A 14,236-nucleotide genomic window follows, 5' to 3' on the forward strand; every position below is an offset into this window, starting at 1 on the left:
GGAGGCTTTGTCACAGGTTTAACAGACTTTGCCACTTCTTTCAGAAGACGACATCGAGTGCTTTTTGAGACATTCTTCAATCCGGCTTGATCAAAGATTTCTTGACTTGTCTGCCCAATTTGGAGTAGAGAACGACGTGATACAACTCTAGATTTACCTTTATCAGCTCTCTTACGTACCTTTGTAGGGTTCTTGACAAAGTTCTTCACAGTTTGATGCTACCTTGCTATCATTTTCGATATTGCGAGGGTAGTTTTGCCTTTTGCTAGCTGCTCTGTAATAGTACTCTTTTCAGAACTACTCAAACCACCTTTACGGCCCATTTTATTGACGAAACAAACTGCCTTGTTAATAATTTGACACACCTCAAATACCGTGGATTCAGCAATTACGATGGCAAGATGTTTACATCGTGCAGAACAGTACAAAAATTTCACAGTACGCGCAGCTCAGCATTGCCAACGTTTCCGAAGCTTTTGATACAAAACTACCAGTAAGTTTCTGAAATTGGTAAAAAATGTTATTTCGTTAATAATTTGACACGCAGTGTATAGTTGCATGAGACATGAAGGCTCCCTTTTTATTAGCTGAGATGTGAGGGAGAGCGCTACTCCATTCCTATGATTAGAAGGCGAAAAAGGTGTCAAATAGTAGACTGAAGCATCCCAGCAATTCAGAACTGTCCAATGGAATGCTTGAAACTACACGATTTTAATTTCCCTTGCATGAATTCTTCTCCATAGAGTTGGAATAGAAAGAATGCAATTCTTTAATTATTAAGGGGGAAAAATATTGAATTTCTTAACTTGATTTTTCTAGGGCAAATCCCATGGTCTGTACACCATCCCGGAGCCAATCTTTAAAATCTCTCCAGATGTTGAATATCACATATTAGATATGGAGAATAAGCCTGGACACAATACTCTAACGGTGTTCTTATGAGGGAGAAGTAAAGTAGGAAAAATATTTCACATTGAACAAAAAATATCTGCCGACAGCTGAAACACAATAAACAATGCAATTATGACATTGTTTGTCCCAGAAGTTGCAAAGTTATTCAATTCAATTCAGTTTGGCAAAAAGAAATTTTTAAAATCGTACTTTAATTGCCATGTAAAAAAAAGATGGTATAAATTTACACTAAAGAGAATATATTAACACATCACCTGTCCAATTTCACATTGAATCGCTACGTTGTTGGCGCGTTTAATACTTTTGGAAGTTTATTCCAACGTCAATGAATACTGATTGAGAAAGCATCCCTCCTCCGTTTCAATCGAAATTGGTGATGAAATAGTTTTGTCTTATGTAAGAGTGAATAATAAGCCCCGGGGTATATCATAATAATCATTAATGAGATTATAAGCCAAAAACGTTAGGTTTTTTGTATCAGATTTTATAGGGCAGATCTCATAGGGATTGCAACATTCGATCAGTTGTTGAACTTTCTCTAGGTGTTGAATATAACGTGTTAGATATGGATCAGATGTGTGAACAGCATATTTTAACGGTGATCTGATGAGACATAAATTACAATATTTCAGGAGTTTGTAGAAGGAGTATCGAATGAAATATTGAGTGCTCCTTGCTTTGTTTGCATTTTGAATGCAATGTTTAGATGTCTTGAAGCATGAGTTGAGCAGAAGGGCAAGATCTTTTTGTCTTGTTCGCCTCATTGAGCAGAGCACTGTCATCAGCAAAAGTAAGAGTCGAATCGGAAGGAGAATCCACTGCGAAATAACACCATTTATCGACATTATTATAGAATAAGTCGTTGAAAGCAAATGTGAACATTAAGTCAAGTGGAGGAAAAATATAAATACACGTGTGAAGGTTACGGATTTATTTATGGAACTGAAAAATACAATAAAATATTACTGTCGCCTAAATGAGGATGTGGTGTTTTTACTGATACTTGAAAAGTAAAAGCAAAGCCTACACACACACACATACATATATATATAATAATCACACACACATGAATGTATTACAACATACACAGATGTTATTACTTTAACGTCTTTTAGCTTACACATAAATACACACATGAAATAAACATATACATCAATCTATTATTAATGACAAACACATTATCGTTGCTGATGATTCTTTCTCTCTGCCTAAAGCTCACGGAGTTTGTGCCTCAGGTTACGGATTTATTTATGAAATTGCAAAATAAGATAAAATATTACTAGTGCCTAAATGAGGAATGCGGTGTTGAGAAATATAGTGTTTCTTGCTTTGTTTGCAGCCTGGATGCAATGTTTAGATATGAAGTTATGCAAGAAGTATGTCTTCACAGATATGTATTCCACAGTCTATGTATGTTCGTATGAAATCAAAGTAGAATAAATAGTAGTAGTGGTTATGACCCAACGGGTCATGGGTAAGTCTTCTAATGTATACTAAATGTCAAAATAGACAGTTAAAAAGTATTTTTGTTGGCAACCTTTGCACATATCTATTATAATAAACACATTTCATTAGACTTTGATTTCATGTTTTAATGTTTAAATTTCAGAAAACGTAAGCTCTTGTATGAGTTGAATAATTCTGGTAAATACTTCACCTACAAAGAACGGCTCAAACATGCAGTGGTTAAAATTGTACGAGAAAAATACCTAAAGACAAGCAACTTTGAAGATAGGGAAGAACTTCAGGTATGCACCAACCAGCATTATATGTTTATATCTACTATAAAAAAAATCGAGTACTTTCGGTTATCAATATTGTAAAAAAAAAGTGCAAATAAATGAATATCTTCAATGAAATGCAATATAATTCATCCCACCCCCAGTAGCAATTTTGTTTAGTTAAAAGAGTAGTGGAATGGGGACAAAAATGGTTGGTCACATTCAATGCTGCTAAGACTAAGCTTGTTTCCTTCAGTAACTATAAGAAACCTTCTCTACCACCAATAGCAATGGCCAAGAACACATTGCCTGAAAGTACTTTTTTTAAACTCCTCGGCCTAACGTTTACAGGGAATATGAACTGGAATAGATACATTGAGAGCATTGTCAAGGCTGCTGCAAGGAAGGTTAGCTCTCTCTACTGTGCTAGAAAACTACATACGCCTGACAGTATCCTATACCTCTATAAGGTCACCATTCGCCCATGTATGGAGCACTGTTGTCACATCTGGGCTGGTGCATCTGCTGCTTGTCTCTCGCTCCTGGACAGGGTTCAAAAGAGAGTCGCCAACCTGATAGGTCCTGAACTGTCATCTAGGCTTCAGCCTCTGTCCCATCGATGAGATGTTGCATCCCTCTGCCTGTTCTACAAATACTTTAATGATGAATGCTCTGACGAACTGCAAACACTTGTACCTCCCCGACGTAACTACCCCCGACAAACCCGACAAGCTACTAAGTCTCATCCCTTTACAGTAGAGATCCCTAGGTACAAGAAAGCCTTTTACTCCAATAGTTTCTTTCCCAGAACTGCGCGTCTTTTGAAACTCCCTTCCGGGATTCTGCTTTCCCAACTGCAATGATATGCAGAAGTTCAAGTGTAATGTTAACAAACATCTTTCTACTCGTCTCCCTTCATAATGACCCCGCTAATTAAGTCCCTGATAGTAGCCCCCTGCTTCAAAGTGGCATTGTGCCTTGTTTGGGGTGAAAATTGTATTAAAAAAAAAAATAAATAAAAAGCATATGCTAAACACTGGAGTTCCGATTTTAAATTTTGTTATGACTAGCCACATTGATGAGTCGGAAATATGAGACACATGTCTATTGATATCTATCTATCTATATGCATACATACATACATACATACACATACGCATATATATATATATATATATTCGTATTCCTGTCTGTTTGTTTATCTATTTGTTTGTTTGTTCACAATTTGATTAATATATATGCAAAAGGTCCATTACTTTGATGTTTCATTCATTCCTATATATATAGTATGATTCTTGCAAAATATACGATTAAAAGGTGATGTCATTTGTATATTACATTAAGGAAAATCGATTTTATTAAATAGCGGTGTGTTGGTTATTGTTTAGAGTGAGAGAATTGTTTTAAGTGTTCTATTTAAGTTTATTATTTAAATTTGATTATATTGATAACATATTTGATTTAATTTATTTTTACCGACATCGATTTTTTTATAAACCAGTTTGAGTTATTTCCCCTGGACGCTAACATTGTTCTTTTTGTTTTTGTTTTCTTTTTTGGCGGATAATCAAACTAAAAATAATTCACACAAACTTTCAAGCATTATTTTTGGAATCAGTTCAAATAAAATAATTTCCGTGATTTCGCAATCCAGGGGATTTTTATTTTAAAATAAACAATCCAATTCAACTACGATTCTTTATTTAAAACAGAAACAAAAATAACTTTCATTTACATTTTTTTGCCAGTTTTTTTCTTTGCATTATTTTGACATCGTAACTGCTAATTTTTTTTCTTTTAATAACACAATAAGTCATAACTCATCATTTTTATAACATAAAAACGTGTATTTTGGTTAACACAAATTCTACTTTGGTATTTTTGAAGCTGAATTATTTACAGTTTGTTTTCGTCGCAACAAACTGTAATAGCAAATCTCTCTAGACTGAGGGAGTATAAAAGAAACTCGCTTAAACGGGAATATAGTCATAAAAAGGTACTCAATATCCGGAGAATTGCTTCTCTTCGTATCCCTTCTGCCGAAATATCTGGTGGGGAGTTTGTCATGTACTTCTTCTTTTTTTCGCGGGGAGAGAGAGAAAGAAAAAAAGAAAGAAAAAAGGGGGAATCAGCTGACAGGTTTCTTCCCTGATTTTTTTTTTTGTTTATTTGATTTTTTCACACGTAAATATAACGAAATGCAGCTTTATTTTAATTATGTACCTTTGCCCTTGTGTTTTTCCCCTTTTTAATCGCAAATTCCCGATTCGGCTTTGGAAAGCAAGGGCGAAACCGATCAGCTGATTCTTCCCTTTTTTCCTCTATTTTCATTTTTTAAAAAATGCGTTGTACGAGCTTTACGTTAAATCATGAACAATAAAAGTCTTCCTTTCATGATTGCAATATATATATATATATATATATATAAAATATATTTTAGTCATCGACATACAGACCTGTTTCGTTGTTTCACAACTCATCAGTGCCGCTAGACTAACACCTCTCGCAAGCCGAGGATCGAACCTAGAACCGTCGTGATGACAGTCGGCAGTCCTACCCCCTGACTACGGAATCGGTGGCCGAAATTAAACTGTCCGAGCGTCTATTTAAATAAACATCCGTCCGCTACTCGTAGAGGGCTCAAACGTTTGTTTGTAAACAAATCGCGAGCTTCGCATTATTTCAGCTAAATTAAGTAGCGAGTAAGATAATTTACGAGAGTGCTCTACCGAAGAGGGGAGCTTTATAAAATATATTTTAGTCATCGACATACAGACCTGTTTCGTTGTTTGACAACTCATCAGTGCCGCTAGACTAACACCTCTCCCAAGCCGAGGATCGAACCTAGAACCGTCGTGATGACAGTCGGCAGTCCTACCCCCTGACTACGGAATCGGTGGCCGAAATTAAACTGTCCGAACGTCTATTTAAATAAACATCCGTCCGCTACTCGTAGAGGGCTCAAACGTTTGTTTGTAAACAAATCGCGAGCTTCGCATTATTTCAGCTAAATTAAGTAGCGAGTAAGATAATTTACGAGAGTGCTCTACCGAAGAGGGGAGCTTTATAAAATATATTTTAGTCATCGACATACAGACCTGTTTCGTTGTTTGACAACTCATCAGTGCCGCTAGACTAACACCTCTCCCAAGCCGAGGATCGAACCTAGAACCGTCGTGATGACAGTCGGCAGTCCTACCCCCTGACTACGGAATCGGTGGCCGAAATTAAACTGTCCGAACGTCTATTTAAATAAACATCCGTCCGCTACTCGTAGAGGGCTCAAACGTTTGTTTGTAAACAAATCGCGAGCTTATATATATATATATATATAAATGTATCTAGTGTTTCCTTTTCAGATTAAATATGTTTTTAACTCTTTTTCAAAGTGCTTTTTAGTATGTTTTATTAACTGTTTGCTCGTATATATATATATATATATATATATATATATATATATATATATATATATATATATATATATATATATATATATAAATTTCTTATTTATACTTATGTCTCGGCAGCAGTGTGAAAAGCATATATTATTTTTCTTTTATTAATATTATTGGAATTTTTCCCCTTTTCTCTTGTACACATTTTTGTGAACTATTCCATGGATTTCGGCCTTTGTATTATTTTGGACCATCTTCCAATTACGGGATTTCCTCGGATTTTACTTGTGCAAATGGAAGTTCAATTAACTTTCTTGAAGTTATATTTTTGGATTTTACCGTCACTCGATTATTTACCTTTCACCAGACTATTCATTCACGTGTAATCACCTTTTTCTTCACTATATTCCCTCTACTTCACTTTTTTGTTATCAAGTAAGATCTTTGATTTACTTGTTGTTTCATCAAATACTTTTGTATGCAAAATCCGATCCCGCATTTTGCTAATTCCAACCCTCTGAATAGAAGGAAAGTATTTCTTCGAAACTCCGCGGATTAAGGACTATCCATTTATCAAGTGTTTTATTTTCAGATTAAATATGTTTTTAACTCTTTTTCAAAGTGTTTTTTAACATATTTTATTAACTGTTTGCTCGTATATATATATATATATATATATATATATATATATATATATATATATATATATATATATATATATATATATATGTAGCATATTAAATGAAATGCTAAAATACAATTACAGATTGTATAATACTGTAAATAAAGTGCAAATAAATATTATTATCAACATTTATAAGACAATCCCAATCAGATTAAGAAAGCTCAATATACGAGATAGCGCAATAATATTGGAAATGGAAATTCTGAGTTAATTTATGTAGATTTACAACAAAATTTATTGTTTGACAAGGGAGTGCAACTATTCCTATCATTTTAATTCTCAATCGATGTGCTAATAAGCAAAATTTATAATTACCCACATCTGTTTTGCTAACAACATTTCCTCCAATGAGAAAAGCCATTCATTGAAAATCCATGGATTAAGGAAAAAACTTTAATTATTTGTACTCCTTTGCCAAATAATATATTTTGATGTAGTTCTACATAATTTAATTTCCATATATATATATATATATATATATATATATATATATATATATATATTGCATGCCTCATGCCAGAAAAGGAATTAACGAAAGTGTCTAATTGTAAAAACAATATGCATATGCTTAAAAGTCTATTAAAGTTATCCGGGTTTCTCATCTTTAGATGTGACCATTAATAGGTTGACATCCGCTTTAGTTTCATTTGCTGTTTTGTTTTTTAACCCACCATGGACGAAAAGCATATATACCCTTAATAAACTTTTAAGTGCATAGTATGCCAAAAAAACATATTTTTTTATCTTCTCTCTATATACAAAATTCAATGTTTGCTTGTTTGTGTGTTGTAGAAATTGATATGTTAACAATTAAAACATTCAAATAAGTTTGAATAAGAATTAAATGTTTCCCATCAGCGAACAATAGTTAAAACCCAAAGTTTGTCTATAGACGTTGCATGGGTCAGATCGCCAATAATGTTGTAATAATTGAAAGAAAAACTTTGATAATCACCAAGAGCGAAATGCCTCCTTAAGTTCTTTGTTCACCGTTTCCACCCATTTATCCTTAATAAGATATTCAACTAATTAGTTAAGTAACATAGTCTCTCTCTCTCTCTCTCTCTCTCTCTCTCTCTCTCTCTCTCTCTCTCTCTCTCTCTCTCTCTATCTAACTATCTCTCATATGTCATGTCAGACTAACACAATTGACCACAGAAAATGGCTTTAAATTTTCAACAACCAAAACTAAATGTATCCATATCTGTAATCATAGGAAAATGCACAATGACCCTACTCTCAACCTCAAAGAAACAAAAATCGAAATAGCGGACTAACATAAATTTCTGGGATTTATTTTTGACAAAAAAAATTCTTCATCCCTCACTTAAAATATTTAAAACAAAAATGTTTCAAAACCCTACAACTATTAAGGGTCATAGCAAATACAGAGTTGGGATCAGACTGCGCATCACTTCTAAAATTATATAAAACTCTGATAAGAGCCAAACTAGATGATAGAAGCCTTATATATGGTTTAACCAGAAAAAGTTATCTTAAAAACTCTGAACCCCATCCATCACACAGGATTAAGACTTTCCTTGGGTACATTCAAAACCTTCCTGATAGAAAGCTTATATGCTGAAGCCTCCTATGAACCCCCACTAAAATTGAGATGGGAAAAATAAGGCTTACAATATTATCTAAAACTCAAATCAAACCCCCAAAATTCTGCTATCAATACACTTTCAATCTCAACTACACACATCTATTCAAAAAAAAAAAAAAATGCAATTAAACCCTTTGATCTCTACATGGAAGAAACAATAAAACCACTTACAGACAACTCAATAGATCAAACCAGCATCCACGAGGAAAATCTCCCAGAACTCCCACCCTAGCTGTGAAATCAACCTAAAGTCATACTAGATCTGACAATATATACTAAATTCAAATTGGACACACATTTACACAGATGGTTCCAAGAATGAAAACAAAGTGGGATATGCCGCTATTTCAGAAAACACTATTTGGCAGAAAAAGTTACCAAATAACTCTTGAATCTATAATTCAGAAATTACAGCCATAAACTTGGCTCTAGATATTATCACAAACCAAAACTTCAAGAAATTCATAATATTTGTAAACTCATTATCAGTACTTGAATCATTAAAAAATCAAAAATTAAACAATCATTTACTAATCAAACTGTTACAAAGGATCCATTCTATCATACAACATAAAACTTTCTTCTTCTGTTGGATTCTTAGTCACTATGGTTTTCATGGAAATGAAAAAGCTGACATGGCGGCCAAAAATTTTGTAAAACTCCAAATAAACATCAAAAATGTCCCATGTCTTCTCAATTATTAAATCATTTCTCTCTGATAGGTTCATAAGAGTAGTAGTTGATGGGCAAAAATCAGAAGCTCACAGTATTAATGCTGGAGTCCCTCAGGGGTCCATCCTGGGCCCAACTCTTTTCCTGATCTACATTAATGATCTTCCAAATCACATCCTTACATCATTTGTAGACATTTATGCTGATGACACTACCATCTATGGTAGCACATCTAAGTCAGTAAACGACCAAGTTCTCTCCGATTCTCTCTCCTCTTATCTTGATCACGTGGTACAATGGGGAAAGGAGTGGCTGGTTACTTTTAATGCATCTAAAACCAAGCTTCTCTCTTTACATCATCAACATTCTGATCCACATCTGGCATCAGTTGAAATGAATGGCTCTCGTCTTGAGGAGACCTCAAGTTTTGACAAGCTTCTGGGCTTGACCTTTACTCCTGATCTTAAATGGAACACGTACATCAAATCTGTTGCCAAGGCCGCTGGAAAAATGGTGGGATCCTTCTATCGATCCAGTAGATATCTCACTGCTGATGCAATTCTCTATCTATATAAGAGCCAGGTACGTCCAAGGATGGAATACTGTTGCCACATCTGGGCAGGAGCTACTAGAAAGGACTTGTCCTGCCTTGATAGAGTTCAAAATAGACTTGTAGCCTAATAGGAGATATCCTTTTCTCTTCCCTGCAACCTCTATCTCACAGAAGAGATGTTGCAAGTTTGTCTCTGCTGTATCGTTATTTTTATGGAAATTGTTTGACTGAGCTTCAGTCTATGGTCCCCCCTCGCCAAGCTTTCACAAGAAACACTCGTCTAGCTGAAAACACTATCAATAATTCCCCCACTCTTTATCTGTGCCTAAACCTAAACGTAGATTCCATGAACAAAGCTTCTTTCTTAGAACTGCACGCCTGTGGAATTGTCTTCCGTTTTCCTGCTTTCCAGCTAACTACAATATGGTTATCTTCAAGTCTAACGTAAGCAAGTTCTTGATGAGCCGTTCCATATGAGTTAACAAAGTTACCGAATTTCCATTACTAACGATTACTATATTGTCGAATTTCTACTGTACACTCTTTAACCATTATCCTCGAGTGGCCTCTTGGGCTTGATAAGTGGTGATGCCTATGTAATATATATATATATATATATATATATATATATATATATATATATATAGACTATATCTTATTGCTGCTGAATGTAAAATAGTTGCCAGAAAATAATATTTCGTATCTGCTGCACCCTGTTGCACCCGAATCTGTCAACAGGTATTTAATGAATATAACACTCTCTTATTTTGTCCTTCAGTCTTCACATTCTATGAGCGATGTTTCTGACAAAGGAGTAAGAATTGCTGTTTTCTGAATCAGAATCTAATATTTATTGTTTGTTACTTTTTGATCGTGAAGTAATTTTTTTTTTTTTTGTTCCTTCCATCAAGTGGCTTCATGCCTTCATTGGAGCGATTTTCATGAAAAAAAGAAAAAAAAAAAGAAAAGAAAATTTCAACATTCACTGACTCTTCCGTCAATTAAATATTCATAGATTTCTTTAAAAAAATCTTTTTTTTTTAATTTTCAGAATTTTCTAAGTCAGCTGTATATTTTCTTAATGGATCAGATGCACGTCGCTCTTAACAAATTTCTCTGCCTTGACGACCAGCCTCCTGTTCCCGAGCCTCTCTCTGATTTGGTCCAGCTGAAGGATTTTGCAATCGAAGCTGAATCAAATGGAAATATAGCCCTAGCCACTAGGTACCATGAAGAGGTAAGAATTTAATTTTTCTATTAAAATATTAAGAACCACAGATGTATCATCCCACTTCTGCCGATCTTTGAAAGGGACGTGTTTAGTGTGACATCATCTTTCAAACGTCATACCTTCCCAAAGAGATCTTATATAAATTCAGTATCCCAGTTCTGCTGACCTCCGACTTCAAAATGTCAGTTTCTGATATGGCTAAAACAAACCACAATTTTTCACACATGAATACATATTTATTTGAATTGGTCTTAGAATAACATTTTAATAATTAAACATCATACTTGGCCTTTGGGACAAGAAGTTTTTTGTTCACCGTTAATTTTACTGTATTTTTTAACATGAATAAAAGATTTAATATCTCAAAGTGTAGTATCTGTTCTCTGATACATACACAGCGATAGGCAGTGTTGTTCTGGCGACACATTCTCGTGCCCGGCGAGCTTGTTGGGTAGCGTTCTGTCCGCACCCCCACTTGGTCTGTCTTTCTCTGCTCTCCCCCCTCACGGGGGGATCCGAGCTGATAATTTACGACCTTCCCGCGAGGGAGGGTCGGAAACACTTTCTCTCTTCCCTCCACTAACTTCCCACTCCCTCTCTCAGTTCTTTCTCCCCTCTTGCCGCCTTTGGCGCCACTTCTTTTTGGCGCCAAAGTCGGCTCCCACTTTGGACGCCGACTCCACGTCACTCATTTTGGTGAATTATACAGGGAAGAGAGAGCTTTTTTCAAAAATGGACACCCCCAGCCCGGGGACCACCAATACCGATACCCCCAGCCAGGGGGCTACCACAAGAAAAACTGCTCCCCAAGAGGACGACTCCCCAACAGGGGAAGCAAAAAGCAACGGGGCATACCGCCCGGACACTAAACCGAAGGACGCCCCCCAGAAGGGAGAAAACTCACCAGCAGCTCCCCAAGAGGGCGACTCCCCACAAAGGGGAGAAAAAACAATGTTGGACGGGGCATCCTGTTCCGACAACAAAAATCAAGAGGCAGTAGCCCCAAAGGACGATAAGGGAGACAGTGCTCCCCAGGAGGGCTACTGCCCCAAAAGGGGAGCAAATCAAGAAAACGAGGGGGCTTACAGCCTAGACCTCCCCAAAACAAAAGGGGCAAAAGCTCCCAAGGACAATAAAGAGGACAATGCTCCCCAGGAGGCCGACTCCCCAAAAAGGGAAGTATTTCCTGGAAGAAGTATAGAGCAGGGAGAGTCGGTCCCAAAGGAAAGCGGAAAGGGAAATGCCCCTCAAAATAGCAACCCTTCCGCCAAGGAACAGCAAAAACAGTCCAACCTCACCAAAGATCCAACACCAACAAGAGGGTCGGCATGGGGGAAGACTGTAGAGAAGCAACTGTCCCCTCAAGAGTATAGAGACTTGTACTTGACCAAGTACAGACAATACATAGAGGGGGCAGAAATTAAATCAGTGCCAGGCGCTTGGGAGGCAATCGAAGACAGAGTGCTCTCCCTCATCATCTCGGATATGCCGGAAAACCGCCTCCTAGGGATGAAAAAGGAAGACATGGCAGGGCTCCTACACAAGCTAAACATCCCGGTATTATACCTGTACCAGAGGAGCTACGCCATGTGGGACATCCTCCTACCCACCAAGGAAGATGCGGAGAGACTCTCCCTACAGGAAATTAAGTATGGGAGAATAAAACTAAAGCCCGAATACCAGGGCAGGACAAGGACCCGGGTGCAGGTATTCAATGTACCTATGCAAATATCAGCAGAAATCCTGGGATCCTTCTTCACACAGTTCGGCGAGGTGGAAAAAATAACCCCAGTGCGGTCGAAAACCGGCATGCACTTGGGCAGCTACACTGTGGCCATGAGGCTAAAGAAAGAAGGCTTCCAGGCGATACCAGCACAGCTGACATTTAAGGAGGCAACTATGACAGTAGTAGTGGAGGGGCATCGTCCGCACTGCTGGTTCTGCCAAAAACAGGGTCTCAAAGGTCAACTCCTACTCAAGTGACACTAAAGGCGGTCCCAACCTCTGAGACAGCACCAGTGTCCAAACAGGCTGTCACAACTCCTGCAACCGGAGCACCAAACCCAGCACCGAGGAAACCCAAAACTGTGCAGGAGGCCAAAGGGGAGGAATGGATCACGGTAATGAGGCGGAAATGGAAGCCCACAATCCCATCTGCCACCGTCCCACAACCAACCCAACAACTGAGGCAGCAACAACAACAGCAGCCTCCACAACAGCCGCAGCAACAGCCATGGCAGCAGACACAGCAGCAGCAGCCAAACCAGCCATTGAACCAGCCGCAGCAACAACATCAGCTGCCGCGGCCAATGCCACAACCAATGCCACGAAAACAGCGGCAACAACAAAAACAGCAGCAGCAGCAACAGCCAGAACAGCAGCAGCAGCAACAAAAACGGCTGCAGCAACCAGAAAAGCAACAGCACCAACCGGAGAAACAACAACTAGAGGAGCAGCAACAACCAACGGTCCCCACACCAATTGAGACGGGGATCAAGCGAAGAAAACACTGCTCCTCTGAGGATGAATCTGCTAGTGAGAGGGAGAGGAACTCAACCTCACCACTCCCCGGTTCATTCAAAAGAATAAAAAAGAAAAGAAAAGGGGAAGAAAAGGCAGCCCCCACTCCCTGTGAGCATACACCACCTCTAACAACAACACAACCCACTTCCACCCCCATACCACATACTGCACCAACACTAGACACTGCACTAACACCAACACCAACATCAGACACCGCACCAACACCAGACACTGCACCAACACCAGAAACTGCACCAACACCAACACCAGACACCGCACCAACACCAACACCAGACACCACACCAACACCAGACACCGCACCAACACCAACACCAACACCAGACACCACACCAACACCAGACACCGCACCAACACCAACACCAGACACCACACAGACACTCGTCCCCACACCAATGCAAATTGAGCCGCCATCCCAGAAAGAAAAGAATGAACCCGGGAGGGGGAGAGACCCTTCAGATTCTCCCACTTACGGACTCACTCCAACAGGGACTCTCGCCCTCGAAACGAGAGAGGAACTTTGTTTTGTAGACCCCCTGTCTGTGGCAATGGGCTTACCACACCGGCAGAGAAAAAATTTAAAACCTCTGCTGGACTTCCAACAGATAGGGGGAAAAGACGTTAATGTCCCCTCTAATTTCCCGGACGCCCCACGGCTAACAACTTTCGTCAGGCTTCCTGAGGCCTGCAAAACCAACGTGTGGACAATGCTGGAAGCCGCTGAAGGGGCTGGTCCGGGAATTGAACTGATTAGGAAAAATGACCCTTCCCTTGAGGAACTCGCAAAACAATGCAAGGGAAGGGTCCCAGTGTTGGTCCATCCGTCCCTCTATAGGGCCCTTAAATTGACTTACCCTTTGGATGTCGGCGGCATTGTGAGAGAAGGTCAGGACATGAAAAACCTGACCACCTTGAGC

General features: G+C 38.3%; 1 protein-coding gene across 3 annotated transcripts in view; it reads left to right on the forward strand.

Moving 5' to 3' along the window:
• LOC145294128 (cilia- and flagella-associated protein 70-like) overlaps positions 1–14,236 on the forward strand; it is a 147,667-nt gene that overhangs the window by 71,883 nt on the left and 61,548 nt on the right. For all 3 annotated transcript variants that reach the window (XM_080141234.1, XM_080141233.1, XM_080141235.1), the window contains exons 17-18: positions 2,522–2,660; positions 10,599–10,784. In XM_080141234.1, coding sequence (XP_079997360.1) covers positions 2,522–2,660; positions 10,599–10,784 — 325 coding nt within the window. The remainder of the gene's footprint in view (positions 1–2,521; positions 2,661–10,598; positions 10,785–14,236) is intronic.

This window comes from Euprymna scolopes, chromosome 15 (genome assembly GCF_053919585.1).
Source record: "Euprymna scolopes isolate OS-2025 chromosome 15, ASM5391958v1, whole genome shotgun sequence".
Taxonomy (NCBI): Eukaryota; Metazoa; Mollusca; class Cephalopoda; order Sepiida; family Sepiolidae; genus Euprymna; species Euprymna scolopes.